This window comes from Podarcis tiliguerta (assembly GCF_965153285.1).
Source record: "Podarcis tiliguerta genome assembly, chromosome: 6".
Lineage (NCBI taxonomy): Eukaryota > Metazoa > Chordata > Lepidosauria > Squamata > Lacertidae > Podarcis > Podarcis tiliguerta.
In genome coordinates, this window is record NC_139539.1 from 92,048,092 (window position 1) to 92,075,628 (window position 27,537).

General features: G+C 43.8%; 1 protein-coding gene across 13 annotated transcripts in view; it reads right to left on the reverse strand.

Moving 5' to 3' along the window:
- The window catches only part of RASAL2 (RAS protein activator like 2), a 241,459-nt gene that overhangs the window by 100,517 nt on the left and 113,405 nt on the right, over positions 1–27,537 (reverse strand). Inside the window, exon 1 of one of the 13 annotated variants that reach the window (XM_083446241.1) lies at positions 11,216–11,471. The exons of 10 other annotated variants lie outside the window; for them this stretch is intronic. Coding sequence is in view for 1 of the 3 variants with exons in the window: in XM_083446239.1 (XP_083302365.1) it covers positions 10,324–10,336 (13 nt within the window). In the remaining 2 variants the exon portion in view is untranslated. Of the gene's footprint in view, positions 1–10,323; positions 10,597–11,215; positions 11,481–27,537 lie in introns of those variants that run through there. 2 more of the 13 variants (XM_083446239.1, XM_083446240.1) reach the window with 2 other exon arrangements.

Consider the following 27,537-nt stretch of genomic DNA (forward strand, 5'->3'; position numbering starts at 1 on the left):
ACAGCCCAGGCCAGGGTGGTCCAACCAAGTGTGTTAATACTACTTGCCAGTTTGCCTGCAGGAAGGAAGGTTTCATATCTAGGTAAGAAGGTATGAAACTTTTTGTAAATGCAATAAGAATGGATTCTCTCCTCAATTCCCTGGTAGACGATGCGCCATGAAATGACCAATATTCATAAGAAGGTTGGGCCAGTAATTATTTTGTGGGCTACTAACTTTGGAAGACTGTCTTGTGCACACATAAATGAATTGTGCTTGATCTGTGCCAATTCAGGAAGAAGGAAGGAGGAGAAAGAAACAGCTTAACGAACTACCACCCTCCCAGGAGTCTCTGGTTTTCCCTTCCTCACAACTGCAACCATAAGAACATCACCCTGAGAGGAGGGAAGAATTAGTAGACACACTTTCTTCAAGACAAAGTGGTGTTTGCTTTCTGTTTATTTTGTATTCAATTCTAATTGTTTTAATAATTTAACAAACACTGTTTTCTGAGGCTCGCCTTAAAACTGGTATACACCACTTTAAATACCGTATTTTTCGCTCTATAAGATGCACCAGACCACAAGATGCACCTAGTTTTTGGAGGAGGACAACAAGAAAAAAATATTCTGAATCTCAGAAGCCAGAACAGCAAGAGGGATCGCTGGGCACTGAAAGCAGCAATCCCTCTTGCTGTTCTGGCTTCTGTGATAGCTGCGCAGCCTGCATTCGCTCCGTAAGACGCACACACATTTCCCCTTACTTTTTAGGAGGGAAAAAGTGAGTCTTATAGAGTAAAAAATATGGTAAATAAATACATCTTTTCTCTCTGTTATGTGTATTATTGGAAGAAGCTTGACAAACCAGGCTTTAATTTACAGGATCTTACCCTTCTAACACTGTGCTGGATATATAGGAATTAATAATTTCCCAACTTTCAATTCTTCAAATTGCTACTCTGTTTTCACTCTTGAGAAATGCTAGATGTATATATGAACTTGATTTTTATTTTTTTGAAAATGTACAGCAGTAAATTTATATTAGAAAAACAAAATATATTTCTCTCACCTTTATTTCTCTCAGCTTTATGTCTCTTTGAAAGGAGGCACTTAATAGTTCACGGAATCATGGAAATAATTTGAAAAGGGAAAGTAAATTTACAATTTCTCCTTTACTCGCCCAATTATGGTGTTTCCTTGCTAATTCTAAAGAAAAACCAAATGATAACCAACTTTCCCAGAATAATCTAGGCTAAATATTTGAAATAAATATGGGCATCTTATTCCAAAATATGAATGCACAACTTATTACATTTATGGGTCTGCTTTTATCTCCTCAATTGTCAAATGTGTCACCTCATACAATTACAGCCCAGCAACAACCTATGAAGCTAAACAGCTTTGGCTACCCTATAGCCACATTCCTGATAAGCAAAGCTTCACAGAAGTTTGGGTCTGAGTGTTTTAGAAAGTATTCTAGCAAAATTATCATCCATAATGTATGCAAACACTGGAGCCCTAAGAGGCATGGAAAGAGATGCTACGTGTGCACAAAAACCAGGAGTCCTAATGCTAAAATCAAAGGGCATTAGCATTCGAAGCATTAAAGACCCACAAGATGCAGAGACATGCCTTTGATTGACCAGCCTTGCTGTAGTCAATGACTTCTTTCACGGCAATATGCATAATCAATATAGGAACACCACTGGAAGTCATTCTTATTATAATTCCTGAAGCTAATTGAGTGTTGGAGGACAGTGGTGTGTTTAGTGCAGTGGGGCTCCTTTCTCCCACCATCCAGTAACAAGGTGGACAGTTAGAACTAAAATGTCTCATGATGTCTTCTTACATGTAGACTATCCTGCAGGAGGTCTAGAACAGGGGCTGGCAAGGTTTACCTCGCCTGGGACGGTTCACTCCAGCGGAGATCCCTCCGTGGGCCGGATCGCCTGCGCGCCCGCGATTTCTGGCGTCTGCATCTGTGCAGGTGCGATTTGCGGCGTCTGCAGAAGCAAGTCCCCGTGCCGCACTGCTTTATGTGTATGTGTGTGAATCTGTGGGATGTTACACATAGAAAGCAGTCAAGTACAACATTCCTAGAGTGGACATGAAAGGGGATGTTTGCTCCAGCCAGTCAGAACTTCCTGTGTCCTCCTGAGCTGGGACAAACTTCCTCTGCATGTGACTAGAGGGGGGCATGACCTTGCCTGCTCAGGTAACAAAAAGGCAAGGCACACTTCCTTCTTTTGGACTCTCTTTTCCATCTTGCTTTTGTCGTGTGAGCAGCAGTGACTGCCTGTCTGCAGTCACTGGGACTAACTCCCATATGGGGTAGTTCCATGTATATATACTTTGTAACCTAAGTCTGCCTTCAGGGATCCATCTGTGAACTGAATGTGTGAGTAAACTTCTTTTATAATATTTTGCACAAGATTGTGTCGTGTCTATTCTTTTTAAGGGGGAGAAAAGGGAATCCTATACTGGAAACTTAAACAAGCTTGCAACAAGTTAACTGTTGTGCGTTTAAAAGGGAATGTTAAAACTCTGCGAAGTTATAGAACTTGCTGGTGCAAGTTAGGAAGGATATTATAAAACAATATATCCTCTCCTGCCTCCTTGAACATTCCAACAGAATCATAGACTGGTGTGAAAATGTAGAGAACTAATATAGGAAAAATGAGAAAGCGAGAGAAACTGAAATTGTTTGATTTGCTCGGTTCGGGGGCGGCTCGTTGGCCGGTTAAACGACCCCCGTGGGTTGCTTGTGGCCCATAGGCCTTAGGTTGCCGACCCCTGGTCTAGAAGGAAATCTGCATTACATCAGCCACTCTGCCAAATATGGAACATGAAGCATGTACACTAAGATGTGCAACTCCTTTGGGAATCTGAGCTGGGGGGAGACCCTGAAAGAAAGAGCTGGCAAGTTTCTAGCCCTCGTGGAAATTACGAAGCGCTTTATAATGCCCCTGAAATAGTATTGTCTACCTGTAACAGACAGAATAGCTTAAGACCCATTCCATGTTCTTCAGGGCCCCATTGCTGTTGTATTGTGCTGCCTTGAGTGACATTCACTTTCTCGTAATCTGAAAGTCCTATCAGCTCCTCAATAAAGAATTCGTCTGTGTAAAATATATTGAGGAGCTGATGGGTAATAACAGGACCTGAAGTTGGTTAACATGCCCATAACAAGTCAAACTAGCTTGCTTGCTCTGCATGAGCCAGGCAGATTTCTCAAAGTTGAGGGTGGAATACGTTATGTCAGTCATCAGTCCTGCTCCACCCCTCTTGTCCTTGCCTGATCCTGTCAGACACTAAGGAAATCAGAGGATTGCTGGAATCAGCTGAGTGTGGAGCTCCTCCTCTGCTCTGCGGCAATTGGTCCAGCTGCAGAGATTGGTAAGGCACAGTCTGCGTCATTAATTCCCTAAAGCAGAGCAGCTCCCTGAAAAAGAAAATTAAGAGCAAATGCCGCGTCTGTCTTAACGCCATCAATCGTAATGTCTTCACTAGCCATGAGGCAGCATCACAGCACAGGGACTAAGAGAGAATTCACTTTTTGCAAATGGTCGCTGGTAACAGTACGACCAAATTAAACCACTTCCATATCATAATCAACAAAATGCTGGTGAGAGTTTGCAGTTTCCACAGTTATGCTCCAGTGTGTACTCCTTCCTGAGTCAGGTGCACGAGGACAGTGCATTAGGCAAAAATACTCAAGGCTGTGTGTGTGTGTGTGTGTGTGTGTGTGTGTAAATAACTTGAAAGACAGGAAACAATTATTTCAAATTCCAACACAGTCTCACTGTGTTAAGAGGTGTGGATAATTCTCTTTTGTGTGGCTCTGTTTGTTTTAATTCTATGTCCGTCAATGGGGAATTTTTTCAATGGTTTTTGACGGGTGAATGGCTGCATGGGCTCACTATCTATCCTTAGGCAAGACGCCTTCCCTCAATTTCCCTTTTCCCATGTGGAAACAATATAGTGACTGATGTGACTGATGACACATGGTGTGTTAAGGGAACACATAATAATGAATGGAGAGAACAACCTTTTACTCAGGGGAATAACAACTGATTTGCAAGAAGGTCCCAAGGTCTCTCGGAAGGGCTGGAAAAGAACACCTTCTGAATCCTGAAGAGCTGCTGTCAGTCAGCACCAACGATACCAAGCCAGATGGGCTGACTGTCAGATTCGGTTCCTGTTGCATGAGCAACTTCAGAGTGCTAACTGGCTGACAAGCACAGCACACAGGCGCATTAATCAGGGAGCCAGGATTGGCAAAACTTCCAGGTTTGCCTCAAGTTTAGCGTATGAAATTTGAGCTTTACAAGCTACTGGGGCCAGTTATGCATTCTGATAAAGCCAGTCAAATTAGGTACGCTTCCTCAAAGACTCCTCTGGGAAAAGGACTGTCAAGGGGAGCATTTGTACTGATGAGCTTATTTGCATTTACATTTACTTATTTGCATTCTTACAAGTAATGATTGTGAGTCGAATTGAGTGGGGCAGCTGGTCTGGAGCACCTTCAGCTATTGAGGGGCACCAGCAGTACTGACCAAGAAAAGGCAAAGTGGGGGAACAACACAGCCTCTTCATGCAAAGGTCATTTTAATTGTTTGGAAACTCACCACTGAAACTCACCATTGCTTTTGAGAATTTGTAAGGGCCACTTCATTAACTTTATGTTACCTGCCTGACATAGTTCCACTTTTTTAACAGGTGCCCACATAACAAAAATGACTACCAAGCAGCCTGTTGAGCAAGAAGCAAGTTCAGAAGAAGGCAGGAAAGAAAAGGAGTGGCCTTATGTCGTAACATGGCTAATGTAGGGCCAGCATTGTTAAAATAATCCCCACCCATACGTTGTTCAAAACAACAGAGGTTGCCATTATGTCCCCTGGAGAGGGAGCTTTTAAAGGTGGGACTGGAATTGTATGTCCCAAAGTAGACAGTACTGGCCACATGACTAAGTTGAAAAAGTCTAACAAGAGGAATATGCTATCAGCCAAGGTAGGAAAAAAGCCACCCCACACATTTCAATACACATTATATGCAAATGAGACCTGCAACATAATGTTGCAGTGCTGACTGTTTCTGTTCAGTATTCTAGCCAGCAATGCATTCTTTCAGGATGAACCATTCTGTCTCCTCCCTGGTTTTCCATTCTCTTCCTTCACTCAAGTGTTGAAACAGATATTTAGTGTTCTGTGGCTATTGAGTATGCTCAGTCCTTGGGGACAGGAGGGCTAGCTCTAATTTCCCTTTTTGGTACTTCAATAAATCTTGGGGTTCCCCTGAACCTGCCGATACTTCTCTGTTGTTTATCAATAGCACCCTTTTGACTGCATAGCCATCATAACTCTGGACCTGAGTTCAATATATTAGAGGTGTTTTAAGGAAGAATACAGAATTTAAGATGACACGTTGAAATTGCCAATATGCAAACTTTACACATAAGGTGACCAGAAGCAAAGGGGATGGAGCCTCAGTGTGCAGAAAAGGGAATTTCATCTGCTGCTGAAAATCTACGCAACTACAACCGTGCTGTTCTCTTTCGTGTTCTATATACATGCACAACGTGTTACAAGGTTTGGTTACTATCATTCTCAGCTCTACCTATTGCTGCTTTCGATCAGGATGGAGAACCAGCGGCTCACATTCCTAATGAGGCCCACTGAGCTGTTTCAGTCGAGCCAGGCACACCAGCCCTCTATGCCACCAGGTGTGGGGCAGGTAAAAGCGGGGCTTGAAGGCACTTCCCAAGCACCAATTAGCCAAATGTCAGTCCTTGGACAGCGTAGTGCAGAGTTTGTGAGTGTGGGTGTGTGAATAAGGATCTGGTTTCTCCTAAAATTCAGAGCCATAGATATGCAGTCAATAGCATACAGAATGAATAGTTGAGAAAGTGAAAGTTCTCACAACGGCTACCTGCTTCTTTTTTTATCATTCTCCCTGAAGTTAGGTTTGTGCCTTGTTTATTTTACAAATTTGTATAGGGATTGTATCTCATTTCTCCACTTGCTCTTATAATTAACCTGAGAGGCAAACTAAATAATCCAACATTAAAAAGCCAAAATAAATCACACGGCATTGATGTTGTATAGTGGCTAATCTATCACCTGCAACGTCATTGGTTCAAAACTCACCTCACACACTAACCAACTGAACAGTCTTAGGAAAGCAGCAACTACTAACCTATTGCATGCAGCTACTGAACGGATTGCATACTGAATGGATTGCATGGAGCTACTGAACTACTGAATGGAGGGATGCAGGTGGCGCTGTGGGTTAAACCACAGAGCCTAGGACTTGCTGATCAGAAGGTCGGCGGTTCGAATCCCCGCGATGGGGTGAGCTCCCGTTGCTCGGTCCCAGCTCCTGCCAACCTAGCAGTTCGAAAGCACGTCAAAGAGCAAGTAGATAAATAGGTACCGCTCCAGTGGGAAGGTAAACGGTGTTTCCGTGCGCTGCTCTGGTTAGCCAGAAGTAGCTTAGTCATGCTGGCCACATGACCCGGAAGCTGTACGCCGGCTCCCTCGGCCTATAAAGTGAGATGAGCGCCGCAACCCCAGAGTCGGTCACAACTGGACCTAATGGTCAGGGGTCCCTTTACCTTTACTGAACGGATCATTGAGATAAAAGACTCAGGCGTAAGAGATCAGGGGCAGCTTTGGGCAGGATTCCTGCGTTTCTGGGGGTTGGGCTAGATGACTCCTCATGGCCCCTTACAACCCTACAATTCTGTGAAATCTATTAAACCTCACTGCAACTATATCTAAGAACATGTAACTGAAATAATAACATGTTATTGCCCTGTTCAACCCTAACTCTCTTGTGTTTATTTCTAGATCTTAAGACCCCACGGCTAAAGTCCTGTCCTATCATTCTATACCCGGCTGTGACGTTTGCTGCAGACCACACGGGATTCTGTGCTCCAGCAAGGTTCTTCCAAGGAAGAGGACAGATACATTGCACTGCCCCTTCTCAGTCAGTAGCACTAATGGGGTGCTGTACCCACCTAGCATCATGGCTTACTGCGCTGGGTGCATTTTCCAGATGACCCTCCTTGTTCTCCTCATAGAAAGCCACTGACCATAGTCCTTCTCGCTCCACAAGAGAAGCGAACTCTGCTTTAGCTCCTCCCCTTCTGCAGCAATCAGGTTTTTCCTAAACATAAAAAGGCTCACCGCACTGGACAACTCCTGGCCTATGGCACAGAGGCAAGTGATTGTGTCTGCCCTCTTTTCCAACTTACCAGCAACAACTATGCAGCCAGAAAGGCTATTAAAGGAAAATGAAGGGCTTACGTTTGAAGGCGTCAACTGTTGCCTCCGTGACCACATTCAGCCATGCTGACATGTAGCATGTGTCTTTTGCTTCTGCTTTTAATAGCTACACAGGAGGGACCTGCTTGGCAGGCCATAATTCTGCCAGAAGGATGGGAGAGATATTTTTAGATTCCTGTGTTTTGGCCATGCTTGCTTTAGCTTTTGTGAGCAGCCTTGAGTCATGGTTCTTGGAGAAAGGGGGGGGAGGCATAAATAAATACAACAACAACAACAACAACAACAACAACAACAACAACAACGTGTCTTCCAATCAGTTACTGGGCTAAGTTCAATTAGTTGGTCCTGATACGCAAAGCCCTATACAATTCGGGACCAGGATACCCAAAAGATTGTCTCACTCCATCTATAGCCAACTGACCACTGTGCTCTGTAGGAGAGGACCTCCTGCAGACAAGCAACCTCATCAGGAGGTCCGCTGCATTTGATCTTGCTACAGGGCCTTTGTGTAGTGGCAACTACCCTTTGCAACTCCCTCTGTTAATTACAGGCACCACACTTTTCCAAATGAGCATTTTAAGTGGAGGTTTTAGAAGGGGAAGAAATGGAGGCAGTGAGAGATTTTACTTTCTTGGGCTCCATGATCACTGCAGATGGTGACAGCAGTCACGAAATTAAAAGACTCCTGCTTCTCAGGAGAAAAGGAATGACAAACCTAGACAGCATCTCAAAAAGCAAAGACATCACCTTGCCAACAAAGGTCCGTATAGTAAAAGCTCTGGTTTTCCCAGTAGTGATGTATGGAAGTGAGAGCTGGACCATAAAGAAGGCTGATCACCAAAGAATTGATGCTTTTGAATTCTGGTGCTGGAGAAGACTCTTGAGAGTCCCATGGACTGCAAGGAGATCAAACACATCCATTCTTAAGGAAATCAGCCCTGAGTGCTCACTGGAAGGACAGATCGTGAAGTTGAGGCTCCAATACTTTGGCCACCTCATGAGAAGAGAAGACTCCCTGGAAAAGACCCTGATGTTAGGAAAGATTGAGGGCACAAGGAGAAGGGGACGACAGAGGATGAGATTGTTGGACAGTGTTCTCGTAGCTACAAACATGAGTAGCGGGAGGCAGTGGAAGACAGGAGTGCCTGGCGTGCTCTGGTCCATGGGGTCACGAAGAGTCGGACACGACTAAAAGACTAAACAACAACAACAACAACAACAACCACCTGTAATTGGATCTAACATTGTTTTCACATACATTTTTATTGTCAAATCACTTTGAGATGTTTTGTAGGAAGTGACTCATACGTGAAATTAAATGAATGCATATTTTTATTGTTGTTGTTCATATAGTATGCTCCACGATGCTTTAAAAACACAAGTCAGGTAGGTCCCTGCCCTGTAATCTAAAATGGGAGTGGGGAGGACTGAATTTCTTCAGGGATATCTTGGGGCCGTATATTGGCAGTGGTTAGGGATGGAGCCAAAAGCGAGTGGGTGGGGTCACACTTTCTTCTCTCGTCTGCCCCATTGACACCCATATGAAATCAGACCAAAGATCACATGCTGTCCTAGGGCCACAGGCTATTCACCTGTGATTTAAAATTTGCTGAGAGAGAGGCTAATGGGGGTTGGGGAGGAAGATAGGAATGAGGATAAGGAAGGGAAGAATGTGTGTTCAGTTGCGTGTACTAGGGCTTCATTTCAGTAGGGGATGAGGACTAGGGAGATTACATTGGAAATATATGTTTTAGGGAGGAATCTGATGGACAGAAAAAAAGCATCAGCATCTGGGTGTTCGGGGAGGCAATTCTAAGCAGAGAGGGCATTTGGAGAGAAAGGGCAGAGAAGGAAATCTGATGGCTGAGTGACAGAGCCAGGGAGCAAAGGTCACCGCCAGGCATGTACTGGAAAACTAGAGTTGAAAGATAAGTGGGGATTTTTGATACAGGATGACCTTGTGTCAGGTGACCATCTCCCCCTTCTTAACATTCCTTGCTCTCCAACTATTAGGAAGAGGATCTCATTTTCAGCAAGCTCTACATTTATTTTTCACCCATAAATATATATGAGCTTGATTCAGAAAATAGCAGCAATTTCAACACATAGCATGGGCAGCCATTTTGCCATTACCTTAAAAAACACCTTGATTAACTCTACAAATCTAGCATAAGTTGAATTAACTTTCTAGCACAAAACGCACAGAAAAATAAATTCTGATCTATCTCACAGGGACCAACCAGGGTGTATTTTAGAAGATCACAGTGCTTAACAGGATACTTCATAACATGAACACAAACTATGAGCAACTTGTTAAGTTTCCAGAACAGCTTTTCTTTTTCCACTTTCACAGAAAAGCAGGAAGCTTTGCCTGGTACAATTTGACACTGATTACATGTTAATCATGCCAGCTGTGGGCTGCATATTTTAAACACAACTGCATGTATTTTATATGTAAAAATAGTGATTTTTATCCCCCCCCTTTATATGCCAGCCTCTATGAAGCTTTAGGCCAATAACTCTATTTTAAAAGGCCTGGAATAAGTAAACACACTATTTAATTACAGTAACGTCTTTCTGGAAACTCTCATGTGTTGTTAATGACGTACTGAAAGGAGAATAAAAGTTGTTTTCATACTGAACCAGCACTGTACCTGTTGTAGCTCACTCATTCAACTTCCCTATTTAGCAAATGTATAACACAGTTAAGGCCACAATCCTATAAACACCTAAATGTAAGTCCCACTGAACCTAGCAAATCTATTTGTGTGCAGATATGCAAAGGATTGTGCTGCTGGTGCCACTTGTAAAACCAAGAGTAGGCTTTGGAAAGCGATATCAAAACACTTTCAGATTTCAAAAGGGACCAGTGGCTCTTCTCTCTTTACTTTTTTCACTTAGGATAGGAAAGTCACTGATAAAAGGGGGGAAACAGCTGTCTGATACAAGGCAGATGGTATAGGAAAGCACCTATTTTTATGAAAGAAAAATGCAACATTCCCCGCCCCTCAACAGGCTTTCTGGTATGCCCCTAAAGTTTTTGCTGATGGGAACCTTACCTGAAACCTGCATGCTGTGACCTTGCCGGTGCCTCAGTCATGGTCCTGCCGGCATGCCAGCCCCCGTCTTAACAGCACCACTTTCGGCAGCCACCCTCCTTGTCTGCCCTCTGCCTTGGACAGTGTGGAATGAAGAAAAGCCAGGACGAAAACTGAGGCCAAGCTTCTCTATCCAGTTCCCTGGCTCCGGGCAGTCGAACAATAGCTACCCTTTCTCTTGCGCTCCCACGGCAGAGGAGAGTGCCGGAATCCCGTGTGTGTGTGTGTGTGTGTGAACCAAGGCAAACTAACAGGGACGGACTTTTCGTTTTCCTCTCCCCAAAGGGGTGTGCGCATGTGAGTAAGAGGAGGCGGCGCCCGGCAGCCAAAACATGAGCTAATGAAAGAGCAGCTCCCTTTAAACTGCCGCTCAACTACGGAGAAACTGCAGTCCGTGAAACACGATGCCATCTAATCCAATCTGAACGGAGTGGATACCAAAATGAGGAGCGCCAGACTTCTGACAGGAAGGCAAACTCAACGACAAAAAGTTTTACATGACACTGAGGCAAGTGGAGAACTATTCCCATCTGGCACTTTCCCCCCGCAACTCAGGGAAGCAAACAACTCGAAGTGAAGTGAAACAGAGGCACCCACTCTGCTTCTTGTCAGGTGTTGGACGGGAGCTTTTAAAAAGCAAGGGGAAGAAGTCAAGGAACAGGAGGGTGTTCCACTATCTTGCTGCTGCACATATGGGACAAAAACATCCTTTTTTTCAAAATATGCTGAGAGAAGAGGGGGGGGGGGGAATAAGCCACTCCAGTCTGTTGCTGCTAATGCACTACATTAAAGACATGACAATAGGACTGCAGAGAACAAAACATCAAGTCTGAACCATTTAAAAGAACCCCACCTGCCTATCCAGAGTTGCAGAGAGATACTGCGTAGAGGAAAGATCCCTTTGCCTGGCGCTGTAATTTAATCATGGGCTGAAGACAAGCTGAGCACACGCTTCGCACTACTGGCCGCTCCTCCTGCACGTCCTCAAAACTAGGATATTCCTATTTTCTTCCTTCCGATTCGGCAGATACACGATCTCTCCTTCCTTGTGGTGTGTGTCTCCACCCCACAGCGCAATGTAGATTTGTGATAAGCCTCTGTTCTTTTCCTACTTATGCAACAGCCCTTGTGCCCTCAGACTCCCCCCCCCCCCCCCGCCTGCCAGAAGTCGGAACGGCAGCTTTGACGAGCCCACCCTCTGCTACTGCTCACAAGGAAAATCCCGGGGGAAAAGCCTCCGGACAAGTCTTGGGATGCTGAATGCATGCTGCTATGAAGCTAACCAAGCAGACATTTATAAGCTGGAAGTTACCTCCACCCCCTTCTCAAACGCTCATCAAAACAAAACCAACCTGAAGCTTAATTATGGGCTCAGAGTGATTTCTGAATTCTAAAACCATCATTAGGGCTGCAGAAGCAGAAGCTGCTGTGCTGTGGAGATGGGACTGAACTTATACAGCAGAGTATTGATGGGTGAATTCCTGTCGCCTCAATTTGGAATTGGGTTCAGTTAATACAAACTGGTTTTTTATTATTTGTTTGTTTGTTTGTTGTGAATTTCCCTCCAAGCTCTTCAAATTTCAGAAACTCCAGTATGGTTCTGATGTCATCAGTGGGAGCATAATGAAACATAAATCAGGGGCGAAACTTGGCTTTTTTCCACCCAGGTCAAAGGCCCAGTTTGGCACCCCCCCCCAAGCATTTGCATACACGCACAAGCACAGGAATACACAGGGTTTGAGTGACTCATTCTATTTGAAGGAGAAATCAGTGCAACTCAATTGTACATACAGTGGTGCCTCGCAAGACGAAATTAATTCGTTCTGCGAGTTTTTTCGTTCTGCAAGTTTTTTCGTCTTGCGAAGCACCGCTGTGTATTGACGGTTTCCCATAGGAATGCATTGGCGGTTTAAAAAAAAAAGGCGCAAGACGTTTCGTCTTGCGAAGCAAGCCCATAGGGAAATCCGTCTTGCGAAGCAACTCAGAAAACACAAAACTCTTTCGTCTTGCGAGTTTTTCGTCTTCCGAGGCATTCGTCTTGTGAGGTACCACTGTATTCATTTTTTAATATTCATTTTGGCCCTTGACTATGCAGTAAAATGTTTGTTGTTAGCCTACTCTTCAACCAACAGAAGTAGGTCCAATGGAAAGTAACATTTTCTTCACCTTGTGCTTCCCGTTCTGGGACCGAGCAACGAGACTTGATGGTTCTTTCTCTTTCCTTTCATCACTTCCACAATGTGGCATTGAATATATCAACTATTCTCTGAGCATCTCAGAAAACTTATAGTTCTGTTGCGAATGGCACATTTCCACAGAAAGAATGTCCATTTACAAGATCTCTCTCGACACATTCGACAGTAATTCCTATTTACGCTAAAGCATTAAATCTAACATTGTACAATTGAGAAATATTCTGCTTTTATGACGGAATACAAAATGGGATCCACATGCCATGCTTTCATTACTAAGGCTTTCCCAAAATGATGTAGCTGCCCACAATTAGGAATGAGTTAACTCCAGCTTCATTTGTGTTTTCAGCGTTAATGGAACATATTTCTAGTAATCTGAGAGGCTCTAAACTTGTTTAACCTGCAAAGAACAGAAAGATTCCTGAAATACCACAGGAGCTTCCCAAAGTGATCCACCTCGGGAAAATGGCTTTCCACAAACCTAGTGATGACAGAAAACTGGGGTGGGTGAGAGACAAAAGCTTCATAGCTTCATTCCAGATATTGCAAAGCAAACAAGCTGATTTGGACAGGTTGGAAAAAATGTAGACTGCTGGTGAAATATTCAGTTCCCCCTGAAAACAAAAACAAAACCCTGTTCTAAATAGTTAAATATAAAAGCTCCCTTGCAAACATATCATCTTCAATTTAAATAAAAATCTGTCACAGCAGCAACTGTGCAAAGCACTAAAGAGACTGTTATTTACAGATGATTTCAGAAAGGGGAAAGGAGGAATAATGTAGAGACAGGAGACATGCGACTAGTTTATGAGAGAAGGGAAACACAGGTTCAGAGAGGATGGCGACCTGGTTCCCACGAACCCACTGTAGCTGAGACTAGAACGGATGGCAGCATCACCAAGATGTACCGCGCCTGGAAAGGAAAGACACCAGTGACAGCATCTGCAGCCAAAGAATTGGCTGGTTGGCTCAGATCAATAAATGAAACTCAGCCCAAACTGCCATCTACTGCTTTATGAACCTCATTCTCCCTTAGAATTGTGAGGCTGAAATACCTTAGTGAAAGCAGAAGCCACAGTGTGCAGAATCCCCACCTTGGCTTCCTCCCTGTCCTGACAATAGTGCACAACCCCTCTAGTCTCCGGCTCTTGTGAACTGTTTTGGGGCTGCTCTCCTTTCTCCTCCTTTCTTCAGATTAATTTCTCCACCCAATGCCCTCAATGCGCTTCCTCAAGTCACATAGAGGAGGGAGAAAGGTTGTTTTCTGCTGCTCCAGAGAAGCGGACACGGAGCAATACAAGAAAGAAGATTCCACCTAAACATTAGGAAGAACTTCCTGACAGTAAGAGCTGTTTGACAGTGGAATTTGCTGCCAAGGAGTGTGGTGGAGTCTCCTTCTTTGGAGGTCTTTAAGCAGAGGCTTGACAACCATATGTCAGGAGTGCTCTGATGGTGTTTCCTGCTTGGCAGGGGGTTGGACTCGATGGCCCTTGTGGTCTCTTCCAACTCTATGATTCTATGATTCTAAGATCCTGCTTTTCAGACCACTGGCTATTTTGTCCCACTTTACTATCCTGCAGCCAAACCACACCTCAAAACTTTCTGCTCACTTTCTGTTATTCAGCATCTCCTGAACATGAATGCTCAGGCCTTACGTTTCTTCAGAGCATCGTCTATGACTAGCCTTTGCTGCAGTTCCCTTTCTCCGTTCCCTCAAGCCTTGCTCTCCAACAGGTCTTTTCCTTGGCTTCCTCTTTATTAGTTCATTACACCCTTCTTTGGGCTTCTTTTCCTCTAGACCAGGAGTAGGCAACCTAAGGCCCAGGGGCCGGGTGTGGCCCATTCGCCTTCTCATTCCAGCCCATGGATGGTCCAGGAATCAGCTTGTTTTTACATGAGTAGAATGTGTCCTTTTATTTAAAATGCATCTCTGGGTTATTTGTGGGGCCTGCCTGGTGTTTTTGCACATGAGTAGAATGTGTGTTTTTATTTAAAACGCATCTCTGGGTTATTGGTGGGGCATAGGAATTCATTCTTTTTTTTTCCTTTTTCCAAAATATAGTCCAACCCCCCACAAGGTCTGAGGGACAGTGGACCGGCCCACAGCTGAAAAAGGTTGCTGACCCCTGCTCTAGACTGCATGTCCCTGCACCTCTTCCCAGTCCTTGGCTGCGCCCAATGTGATGTTTTGATCCCAGCCAAAAATTCCCTTCCTCTAGAGAGTTGGGATGCTGCTCCCTAAAACTACAGAATATTCTGAGCTATCACATATTAGCTCAAGCAATCACAGCCAGAGGCTTCACTGCTGCAAGCTCCACTTAATTAGGCATTTCCCATAATTCCTAAATATTCCAACTGATCATATGGGGCATATATTAAGAATTTGCAGCCTGCAAATTCCTCCAAGGCACTCCAGAGAACATTTTATCCTTACACACACACACACACACACACACCGGTCAGGTAGATTAGAATGGGAAAGGCTGACCTGCCTAAAGTTACCCAGTGACTCTTGTGGCCGATTTCATGGGCATCATATGTAATTGTCCCTTAGGAGGGAGAGAATATTCGACCTCAATTCACACAATTTCCAAGTCATGCTAGGAAGGCAAAACTTGGCACCATTAAGGTGTACTGAGTGAACTTGACAGATTGACTGGGCCTTGGTTCCCACATCACTCCAGGCGCTGCTATCTGTCACCAAGCCTAATTGGCTGTGCCTGGCATTTAAACAGCATTCCAACAGCTAATGGCCAGCTACAAATGCCAGTAATTGCTCCTGCTATCTCAGGGATGGAGATCATCAAACCTGGTGTGTTCATGTTACATATTCCAGAGAAGAGGCTGTCACTCATGTTGGAGCATATCAAAGGCTCCAGCTCTGCTGCTCAAAAATAGCAGCCCTTCTAAATGCATAGAAACTTAGAAAACTGTCTTACACCAAGTCAGACTGTTGGCCCATCTGGTTCAGTACCCTTAACCCTAATTGGCACCAGCTCTCTTCGGTTTCAGGGAAAAGTCTTTCCCAGACTTAACTGGAGATACCGGGAATCAAACCTGGGACCTTTTGCATGCAAAGCATGCACACTACCACTTGAGCTACACAGCTTCCCCCCGTGTCTTTGTACCTTGATATTTTACAGAAAACATTTATTCAATGTGTGCAGAGGAGGACAACTAAGATGATCAAGGGTCTACAAGACAAGCCATAAGGGCAACTGTTGAACAAGCTGGGTATGTTTAACCCAGTGATGGCCAAACTTGGCCCTCCAGCTGTTTTGGGACTACAGTTCCCATCATCTCTGACCACTGGTCCTGTTAGCTAGCGATGATGGGAGTTGTAGTCCCAAAACAGCTGGAGGGTCAAGTTTGGCCATCACTGGTTTAGCCTAAAAAAGAGGAGACTGGGAGCAGTTATGATAATCATCTTCAAATATCTCAAGGGCTGTCACATGGAAGAGGGAACAAGCTTGTTTTCTCCTGCTCTGAATGGCTTCAAGGTGATTCTAACTAAACTTCAGGAAGAACCTTTGACAGTGAATCAGTCTCTCTCGGGAGTTTGTGGACTCTCCTTCCTTGGAGGTTTTTAAGCAGAAGTAGGATGGCCATCTGTCTTTGATGCTTTAGTTGAGATTCCTCCATCGCAGGGGGTTGGACTAGATGACCCCCATGATCCCTTCCATCTCTACGATTCAAAGATTCCTCTTTGAAGAAGAACTCATCCTGACCCAAATAACATAATTGGAATTCTGCTTCTCAAAATCTGTATTCTCTTTTTCAGGACTGGTTCTGGTTTGATGGGGCCCTGGGCAAAGTGCCCTCTGGTGGGCACCCTCCTTTGTTGGCCGTCCCTCTCAGGCAATGGAACAGGCAGCAACAGCGCCACCATTTTAATATGTCCACCATTTTTATTTTCCCAGAATGCTCCACAGTGGCAGCATTCTGGGGGCATTTTAGACCCAGATGGTACTTGTAATGCCAGGCTTGGGTGGGTGGATTAAAAAGAGCCCATGGACTGGCAGCTGCCCAAGGACACCTGCCCTGCTTTCCCCCCTCTACTGCAGTGGTGAATTCTTTCAATAACATATTTCAGGCTATAATTGGGAAAGCAGCAAACCAAATTATGTTCCAAGACTTTTCGAAGCACTTGCAATGTGTGGGCAAATGCAATGTCATGAAAGCATTTTGGCTTACTCTGAGCTTCTTGGCCTGCTGTGCCAATTAGAAGACCACTGGGATAATGTATGTGAAGTAATTTGAATATTCAGGAAGTGCACTATAAAAATCCTCAGTGTTATTAGGAGCAACACAGAGATCCTCTGAAGGAGTTTACGGTTATGATTTATCTACTTCATCACAAGATCTCCAGATATTTACTTCCGTGTAAGCTCTGGACAGTTATCCTTCAGCCAGCATTTCTCTGGAGAGGATGCAACATTTTCCCGGCAAGTGCAGGGCTTTGTCACTAAAAAACCCCCAACATCACCTGCTGACATCAGCAGTTGGAGAAGTGTGGAATATTATTACCATAATTGCATCCTGTCATTTCTCCAAAGAGCTCAGTTATGCTACTGTGGCCCCACAACAATCCTATGAAGGAAGTTAAAACTGCTGAAGAGAACAACTATCCCATTCAGGCACAGAAGTACTTATGCAGCTCAAAATGGTGGTAGGCTCCCTTTGCTCACGGTTGGTATTTTTTAAGGTCTTTGTGCTCTCTCTCATTCAAGTTCACTTCTCCCCTGTTTTGTTTTTAATCCAATTCATAAAGCTTTTGACAAGATTTGCAGCTGCTGGCACTGCAGCTTCCCAGACTAGAATGAAATGTGCATTTTAAAACATTTTATGAAATGTCCATCTATCCCAATCTCTTTGCAGCATCCGTGATATAGCTATAAAAGGTGAGCCTTAAGGACATAATCAAAGGTTATATATTACATTGGTTTCATGAAAGGAACCTATTTGCAGTTTTCTCTGCATATCCTACAGGCAGGGAAAGGTATAAACTCCCTTTGCTCTCTCTTGCTTGAAATACAGGGTACTTTGAATTGTGCCTTATTAAAAGTATGGCGGGCTACAGTGCATACAATGGTTCAAGAGTGCGAGATGGCTTTCCCAAGGCCTTGATCTGAGATTCACAGCTTTTTGTACCCCCAAAGAATAGAATGAAAAGAACCATCATTCCCATTTCCAATACACCCTGACCCCAAAGCCAACCTTGCAAGTAAGCCTGCAGAAGTTTTGTGACCATGAAATGTTTTACTAGCCACTTGACTGCCAGTCATGGCTGGTGATGTGGCATGCCGAGAGTTCTGGGGCAGGAGGAAGATGCCACTGCTGGGGTGGACGGGACGAGGGGGACACAATCCCCTTAGTTGATGGCACGGGAGGCAAAGGGATGCTGCTGCCTGCTTAAGAGCACCTTGAGCCTTCTGCCAGTAAGGGGAGTCTTCTCCCAACAGCTACCAGCAGCACTGGCACCAGTTTCCCTCCACGTGACGGCACTGGGACCCTCTACCCCTGTCCTGGGGGCAATTTTTGCTCAGCACAGTCAACCAAGCAAGAGCCCATTTCCAATTGCATCCTAAGGTGTACCAAACAACAACACATCTATCAACAATATAACTATTTCACACACCCCAACAGCATTTGCCTCAATTTTGGGCTCAATTTAACTTTAAACATACCGTATTTTTCACTCTATAACACGCACCCGACCATAACACGCACGTAGTTTTTAGAGGAGGAAAATCTGTAGGCATGCCACCCGTAGGCATTCCCTCCATAACACGCTCAGACATTTCCCCTTACTTTTTAGGAGGGAAAAAGTGAGTGTTATGGTGCAAAAAATACGGTAAATTATTATCTTCATTTTGAAGCCCCTTCCCACATTCATTACTATACCAATACTTGATATTGTTTTATTGGTACCATAAGAGGAAAATTTATTATTATTACTCATAAATAATCTAAGCACAACCACAATGGCTGCTGATTAGAAGTTTAGCTACGCCATGTTGACTGTTATCTGCTAACTCTGTTCTGTCCTGTTTCCCCTTTGTTTTTCTTTAAACCAATTCATGAACCAAGGACTCAAACATTTATGTTTCTTTTCAGGAAGTGATGTCCCTAGTGAGCTGCTGATATAATCTATAGCAATCCATATTCTTGTACACATTCCAAATATAAAAAGAGTAATTGTCAAGGTAAAGGTATTGGTATTTTTTTAAAATAAAACTATCCTCTAATCATGGTGGAACAAGTTTCCAGCTCATGTTTAAGCTGTTTCATAATTAAGGACATGCTTGAGTTTTTATGTTTCCAAAGCATGTTAACCAAATCCTTAGGGATGCAGCGGGATCTCAAAATCCAATAAAAACCACCTTGCTTCAGTAACTTTTTAAAACGTCTAATGCTTAGAGGCGCTACAAAGATTAATTAGTGTGTGTCAGGATATCCCTCAAGCCACTGAGTAGGATTACCAAATATATGAACACACGAAACTGCTTTCCGCTGAGTGAACGCCATGGGTTTAACTCTAACCAGCAGGGTTTTACATGCTCTCAGGTAGAGGCCTTTCTCAGCACTGCTACCTGAAACCTATTTAACTGGGAATGCTAATGAACGATCCTGGTACCTTCTGAATATGTGCCCTACCACTGAACTATGACCCAACTCCATAAATAAAGACGGTTTAAGGCTGCAACTCCACTCACAACTGACCGTGAATGAATCTAACCGATGTCTGTAGGACTTACATCTCAGTAAAACTATGAAACCTATGCTGATGCCATGCTGAGTCAATTCACTGGGCAACGAAAGGGTCTTCCACAAAAATCAAGCACATTAATGATGCAGCCTTCCAATTGGTTGAGTTCAGGACAGCTCATTGGAGGTTTGCAGACCACAATAGGGTCACGGTTTGGTTTTGGAACCCTTCATCAGCGAAAGCTGATCTTTACTTGCCACTGCAAAGTGGCAATTTACAAGCCTGTTACATGGGTTTGTTTTCTAATATGAAGATAGCTGACATGTTCTGCCTTGTTTTCTCCAACTAAGTGTGGGATGTAAACACAGGAGCAGTCAATGACAACATTCCTAGAGTGTACATGTTAGAACATGGGGAGGGATGTCTGTCTAGCAAGTAGGTAAACTTCCTGGGGACTGACTTCCTCCGCATGTGACCAGAGGTGGGTGTGGCCTCACCTGTGCAGGTAAATGATAAAAGCACAGGGCAGGCAGCCATATCTCTCTCTCTCATCTTCATCTTCTGAAGGAGCAACATGCCCTCTTGGCTCTCAGCCAAGAGAGGAGGATAGGACTATCTTGCTATAAGATAGATTCTGAATGTATGTAACCTTTTTTAAGCTGTCTGCCTTCTGGGATCATATTGTGAACAGAACGTGAGTAAACTCTTTTATACTTTTATAAAGACTGTGTCGTGTCTTGTATTTTAAGAGGGAACAAAAGGGGAAATTACCAGGGTAATTATTATAGAGGTTCTAGCGAACCTGTGCAGACGTTACCGTTGCGAACTAAAAGGGGAATGTTTATAAACTCTGCTGATATTTTGGGAACTTGTTAGCACAAGTTGGATTAGGATATAATCTCACAATATATCCTCTCCTGCACCCCTGAACATTCCCACACTAAGGACTCGAATTGTTCGTCAAACTGTTCGTTTTAATTTTAGGCCGATTTAATCAACCTTATTTAAACCAGTGGCAGTTTAAACCACCTGAAAGTTCATAGGCAGTCAGATCCACAAGCTGGATCCGTTCCCCTGCCTCGTCCACTCTTTGCTAACATCCATCAATCAAAGGACTATTTTGATTAGTCCCATTTGCCATTGGATCTTTTGGCTAAATCAATTAGATTTAATAAACGTGCATACTGCCAGGGCTGGGAAATGGATTCCTGTTTGAGGCACTGAACTATCAGGTAACTTACAGGTAAAGGTACTACTCCTTGTTATAAGGTCATCTTTAACATTTTCTTATTCATTTCATGCTGCATACAATTGCCAAAAGACTCTTTAAAATAGAAGTCTACGACTGACTCTTGACCCATCAATTAAAATTTGCCCCTGATGTAATCAACTAGAACATCAGTTGATCAACCAATCAATTAAAATATTTAACCTTAGTTAAACTCAATTTAGTTAAACAGCGCACTTGGCTAATATGAAGATTTAAGAAGAAAATCTGAAAAACAAGGTCATCTGCATGAGACAGGATCTATTTTAGCAACAAGTATCTATTAAAATAAATCAGATGTAGGGCACTGCCTACTTTCATCAGCAAGGCATCAACTTGTTCTATCCCCGAATCTATGGGTAGGGAAATTAGGATGGGTCGCTCTCTGGAAATGGGGTGTTAATCCTTTTGTCTTGCATTTACTTATGAGAAAAGGAACAAGCCACCTGTTCAAACGACAAAAACTTAAAAACCTTTCTAAAGAGATTTATTCCATGTGGGATGGTAAATGCTTTTCTAAGAATAAAAATGCAGGGATTATGGACCCAGTGTACTGAGAGTTAAGATTATGTGTCCATACTCCAGTTAATCCTTGCTCTACAGGGATTTACGTTTTAAACAGATAAATTTGTTCTAGGGCCAAACTTGGCATTAGGTGCACAGGACCTGTAGCAGTGATTCTTAATTTCAACTGCACAGATTTTAAAGGAAGAAAGTTATCCATCTCTATGTAATATAATATGGGGGTGGCAAGGACCTCAGAGGTTACACACCGTTACAGATGCAAATCAGGGAACTGCTTGGAATACCCTGATCCCCATATGAAGCATCTCTGCTCAATTCCTCCTCACACTATTACTCAATGCCGTAATCTCTACTATACCTGTTGCATTTTGCAAGAGCCTCCCCTACACTGATTTAAAAGTCAATGAAGTTTTGTTCTTTTGTTTAAAGATAAATGAAGAACTGTAACTGTTCTACAATACAATATCATCAGTTTAAAAAGCAACTCAGTATATGAAACAGCATACATATGACAGGTCAGATCTACTGCTGGCGTCCGGAAACAAGACCATTTACCTAGATGTTAAATTATAGTTTTAGAATTTCAGCATCTCATTTCAGATATTTGTGACTCAAGGCAAATTCACACAATACATTTAAAGCACATTCAACAAACATTTAAAGCATGTGATTTTTCCCAAAGAATGCTGGGAACTGTAGTTTGTTTAAAGAGCTAGGATTTGTAGCTCTGTTAGGGAAAAGCAATAATTCCCAGGATTCTTTCAAGGAAAACATGTGCTTTAAATGTATGATGTGTTCCATAGGCCACAACATTCTTAGCTTATGGCATAGATCTAAACCGAATACTTGAAAATGATCAATCACTCTCCCGCAGTAACTCTGAGAATTACAGTTTTTGGATAAAGTAGGGGTTCTCAGGATCATCCCTCAAGAGTTAACAAAAGCTAGAAGTTTTGTCTCTCCATGCTAACCAGAAATCAGAAAGGTAATATAGAAAAAACTAACTTGAATCGTCTGACTTATCAGGCACCTTAACCTGCAGCTCCTCCCTATCTTCTAAATAGACCCCCAATGTGAAAGATTGAGATAATTTGATAATTCCATCTGTCTCATTGGAACTGCTTCAAAAGTTTTCCCTTCTCCCATCCAAAATAGATGTATTCTGCTGACTTAACCCAATTGGTGCATTGCAGATTCTTTGAATAACTGAGGTTCACAGCTGATATCTCATCAGATAAAAGGGGCTCAATCCTGCTCAAGGAGAAGTCTGAGCCCCCTAGCAGTCCATCATTTTAAGACTTAACTGCACTACACAACTAAATAGGTCATTATCCTAGTGCACCAACACGTAAAATCTATTATTCATCCATAGCATTAATAAGCATTAAGTATTTATTATTAATCTCTCCTGGAATGAATAAGTAGAATAACTGAGTTTCAATTGTTCCAGGTGCACAGCACATTGAACTTCAGAAATACTGGCGACTAATCTATTACTAGGCATCTTTTAAGTTACTGTTCTCTCGTCTAGTTTTTACCTGGAGATGTGTGAACTGTTGGCTTCATTGGTTCAATCATCTCTCCAGCCAGGAGAGCTCAGCAGCAGCTTGCAGAAAGTGATTTTGGGCATGCATTCCAAGACACAGGCACCGGAGTATTACTTAATCAGTCATTTTTTGTTGCTGTCTCTTCTTCCAAGAGCTGAAAAGATTCTCGCCCTTAGCAGCCAGGCAGAATTTCTATATAGCTGACTGGTCACCTGATAGCAAAGCAAAGCAGTATGGATCTAGCAGCTCAGCAAGACAATGACTCAGTTTTATCCTCTCTCCCTTGGACAGCAAAATTCACAGAAATTGGATTTACATTCAATGGCAAAGGCAGAAAGCAGCAGTTAAGATTTTTTAGGTGGTAAAGAAAATGATCCATTAAACATCCTGAAAACAGAATGTGCCTTAATGAATAGGTTTAAAATACTACATATCATGCTTCCTCCTTTTTAAATGTGAGAGATCATGCCCTTGTTCATGGATCATATCTAGCTGTGTCCTCAAAGCGGTACAGCAACTCCTGAAGTTGGGATCTTTGTGACACATGTTTCTTTAAGCCCTTGTTCAAACTCATCTGATATTGACAAGCTGGAACATGTGCAGAGGAGGGCAACCAAGATGATCAAGGTTCTGGAAACCAAGCTTTATGAGGAGTGGTTGAGGGAGTTGGATATTGTTTAGCCTGGTAAAGAGGAGACTGAGAAGAGATATGATAAAGGTAAAGGTAAAGGTACCCCTGCCCATACGGGCCAGTCTTGACAGACTCTAGGGTTGTGCGCCCATCTCACTCAAAGAGGCCAAGGGCCAGCGCTGTCCGAAGACACTTCCAGGTCACGTGTCCAGCGTGACATCGCTGCTCTGGCGAGCCAGAGCCGCACACGGAAACGCCGTTTACCTTCCCGCTAGTAAGCGGTCCCTATTTATCTACTTGCACCCGGGGGTGCTTTCGAACTGCTAGGTTGGCAGGCGCTGGGACCGAAGAGCGGGAGCGCACCCCGCCGCAGGGATTCGAACCGCGACCTTTCGATCGGCAAGCCCTAGGCGCTGAGGCTTTAGCCCACAGCGTCACCCGCGTCCCAATAAGAGATATGATAGCCACCTTCAAATATCTAAAGGGCTCTCACATGGGTAGGACCCAAACCAATGGCTTCAAATTACAAGAAATGAGGCTCCAACTAACCAGGAAGACTTTTCTGACAGTAAGAGCCGTTCAGCAGTGGAACAGAAGTGATGGACTCTCCTTCCTTGGAGGTTTTAAGCAGAGGTTGGATAGCTGTCTGTCATGGATGATCTAGCTGAGATTCCTGCATTACAATTCCATGATTCTTCAACTGCAGTCTTAATTGCCTTGGTTTTTAATAAAATTGAATATGGATTTAATTGAGATTGCTAATAATTAATCATTAACACAAGCTTGGTCTTATCAGTATTGGCCCTAGAAGCAGTTTCAAAAGCTGAAAATGGGCCTCTGTTGTTGAGAATGTCCACTGCCAACATGATGCCCACAGATAAACATATGCCTGCAGAAGCCTTCCCTAGAACCCACAGGGTCCCTTATCTCTACTGAATGTAAACTAGAATTCAGCATTTTTTCCTACACCCTCTGTTTTATACTGCATTCATCTAGGGAAGCTTCAATACCAAGCACTACTCATAGGATGCTGTAACGGTTCTAGGGGTTGCTCGTGCGTAAGCTTGTCCCAACGTCTGGCTGGGTTGCCTGAGTGAACCTTTCCTGTCCGGGCAGCCACTCACCCGTGACTGTCTCAATCGCTGGCAGAATCTGTCAGTGGGCATTTCTGAAACTTCTTCCAGCAAAGAAGTTCTTTGACGCCCAGTCTCCGCCTACTTTCCCTGCGCGGAAGCCTTCTGCGCAAGGAGGGCGTGGGCAGCGGAGGACCCTTCCTCTCCCCGCAGGTCCCCGGCAAGGAATCATGGGACCGCCTCGCCGATTCCCCCATCTCCCCCCCTTCTCCACTGGAGCTACGCTGATTCTCTCCCCCAGAAAATGGGCTGCCCCTCCCACTCCCGGGACGCTCTCTGGGATCCCTTCGGAGCTTGCTCTCTCCCTCGGACACTGATGGCAGTTCCCTGACAGATGTTTTGCCACTTCTTCTCCTTCTGTAAAATTTTTAAAAAATGTGCACAACAGCTAGTACCTCTATTCCAACAAGAAAAGGCCTAGTATTGTGATGATCTTGACAGGAAGAGACACATTAAGTCCTAATATCTCATCTCCCACCCACCAAGCTTCCAATTTGCTACCAAGTACTAGCTTCATAACTTGTTTGCAATTCATTAGGATGAAATCACTTTAAGTCCAGGCAAGATAGACCATGGGGGGGGGGGAGTGGCAAGCCGATTGTCTCCCCCTCAGTACTCACTGCAAAATCCACCTCCTGAGGAAGCTCAGGAAGATACATGACTTATGCCAGCAGATCTGTACATTAAGAACATCCAGATAAGTCCCAAACTTCAATCATACTCACATCAACATGAGGGACAACTGCTCCCTTATTCCAAGGGCATCCTTCTATAAAAAGGAAGTGACTTTTCAATTCTATGCTTGTGGGATGAGGGAGAAACGGCTTGTTCAATCAGCTTCCATGATTACATCCTCAAATTTTAGGGGTTCTCTTACAGTCAGGGCCAAAACAGGACATTTTGCCACTTGAGGCAAGACAGACCAGTCACTATCACCTCTCTGCACACCAGCTCCTGCTTGTGAAGCCATTTCACTCTGAATAATAATAATAATAATAATAATAATAATAATAATAAAAAATTTTATTTATATCCCGCCCTCCCCAGCCGAAGCCGGGCTCAGGGCGGCTAACAACACTAAAATAGTGCAACATTATAGAAACATTATAAAAATTAATAAAAATAAAAATTGATGGCAACCATAAACTAAAGTTTTGTAAAGATTGCCAAAGGAGGGAGTCAGGCTGCACCCTGACCAAAGGCCTGGTGGAACAGCTCTGTCTTGCAGGCCCTGCGGAAAGATGTCAAGTCCTGCAGGGCCCTTGTCTCTTGTGACAGAGCGTTCCACCAGGTTGGAGCCGCAGCCGAAAAATCCCTGGCTCTAGTTGAAGAAGAAAGGGCTCTTCCTCCGAGTGAAGACTTGAGAGTGCCTAGGAACTGCCACCTTTGCAGTGACAAACATTGGTCAGTTTTGCTATAATAAACTATGGAGCTCTCCCATGGCATCAACAATGCGAGGAAGGATGCTTCGCTCTTGCTATGGCAGACAGGTGGCGGCAACACTTCTAGAAGCCTAGTAGCCTGTTGCTGCCTGGCGAGTAGCAGTGGAAGAGGCAGAAGGCAGCCCATCAGCTAGGGAGCCAGCTGGTCAAACAGAAGCAGGCTGGTCCTCAGGCAGGAAGAAATGGCAGGAAGGCAAAAGGAATGTGATCCACCACTGCTTTCCATCCATTGGCTAGGCAAGGTGTTCCCTTTGTCTAATGGGTGGGCCCATTCTGTTCATAGTCAGGTGGGGAATCTTCATGACTGCCTCTAGGGTCCTTAAAGGTAAAGGTAAAGGGACCCCTGACTAATAGGTAAGTCGCGGACGACTCTGGGGTTGTGGCGCTCATCTCGCTTTATTGGCCGAGGGAGCCAGCGTACAGCTCATGTGGCCAGCATGACTAAGCCGCTTCTGGCGAACCAGAGCAGTGCACGGAAATGCCATTTACCTTCCCGCCGGAGTGGTACCTATTTATCTACTTGCACTTTGACGTGCTTTCAAACTGCTAGGTTGGCAGGAGCAGGGACCGAGCAACGGGAGCACACCCCGTTGCTGGGATTCGAACCGCCGACCTTCTGAACGGCAAGCCCTAGGCTCAGTGGTTTAAGCACAAATCAACAAGAAATCACATGCACATAATCACTCCTGATACCTTAACTGGAGCAACTGAGATATGGGAGGGAAAGAAGCAGAGTGTGAATACTTTCTGTTTCTCCGAATGAAATCCCCCTCTGTCTCTGTTATATGTTAAGGACCCTTTAACAGCCAACTTATAACAGAGATGTGGATGCAAGGGCAAAACAATACAGTGGTACCTTGGTTCTCAAACTTAATCCATTCCAGAAGTCTGTTCCAAAACCAAAGTGTTCCAAAACCAAGGCACGCTTTCCCATAGAAAGTAATGCAAAGCGGATCAGTCCGTTCCAGACTTTTAAAAACAACCCCTAAAACAGCAATTTAACATGAATTTTACTATCTAACGAGACCACTGATCCATAAAATGAAAACAATAATGTACTGTACTTTAAAATAAATAAAACAGTATTGTAGATGATAAAAATTAAAGTAAAATTTTTTTCTTCCCTGCACTGATGATAGTCATTGTTTGGATTGGAGGCTTTTATCTATTTCCGCAGTCACACAATCACACAATCAACCAGTAGCTGAACTAGGATCCGCACAGTCACAAAAACAAATTAATTGAAGAAGCCTCAAAACAAAAAATGCAAAATAACAAAAACAAAAGCACCAAATATAAGCTCCAAATATCACCTCAGAACCCTGCAATTGGAAATGGAAGGGTTGAATTACAATGGGGGGGGGGCGCAAATTAGCAGCGCAACAGGAAACAAGGGGACACAAAATGGAGCACATTCGGCTTCTGAAAGAAAGTTCGAAAACCGGAACACCTACTTCTGGTTTTGCAGCGTTCAGGTTCCAAGTTGTTTGTGAACTAAGCTGTTCAAAAACCAAGGTACCACTGTACTATATTGGGCAAAAGAAGCTATTCAACCTTATGGCAGGGCAGCAGACAACAAGGCATCACTGAAGACATAAAGATATGTTAAAATAGGACTCTTCTTCACAACGATACTTCCCCTCTTGGTCTGGGAGCCAACTTCATTTGAGCTCTCTAGACAGACAGAAATTCTTCAACAAGTCACAAGTACATATTTTACCATCAGAAG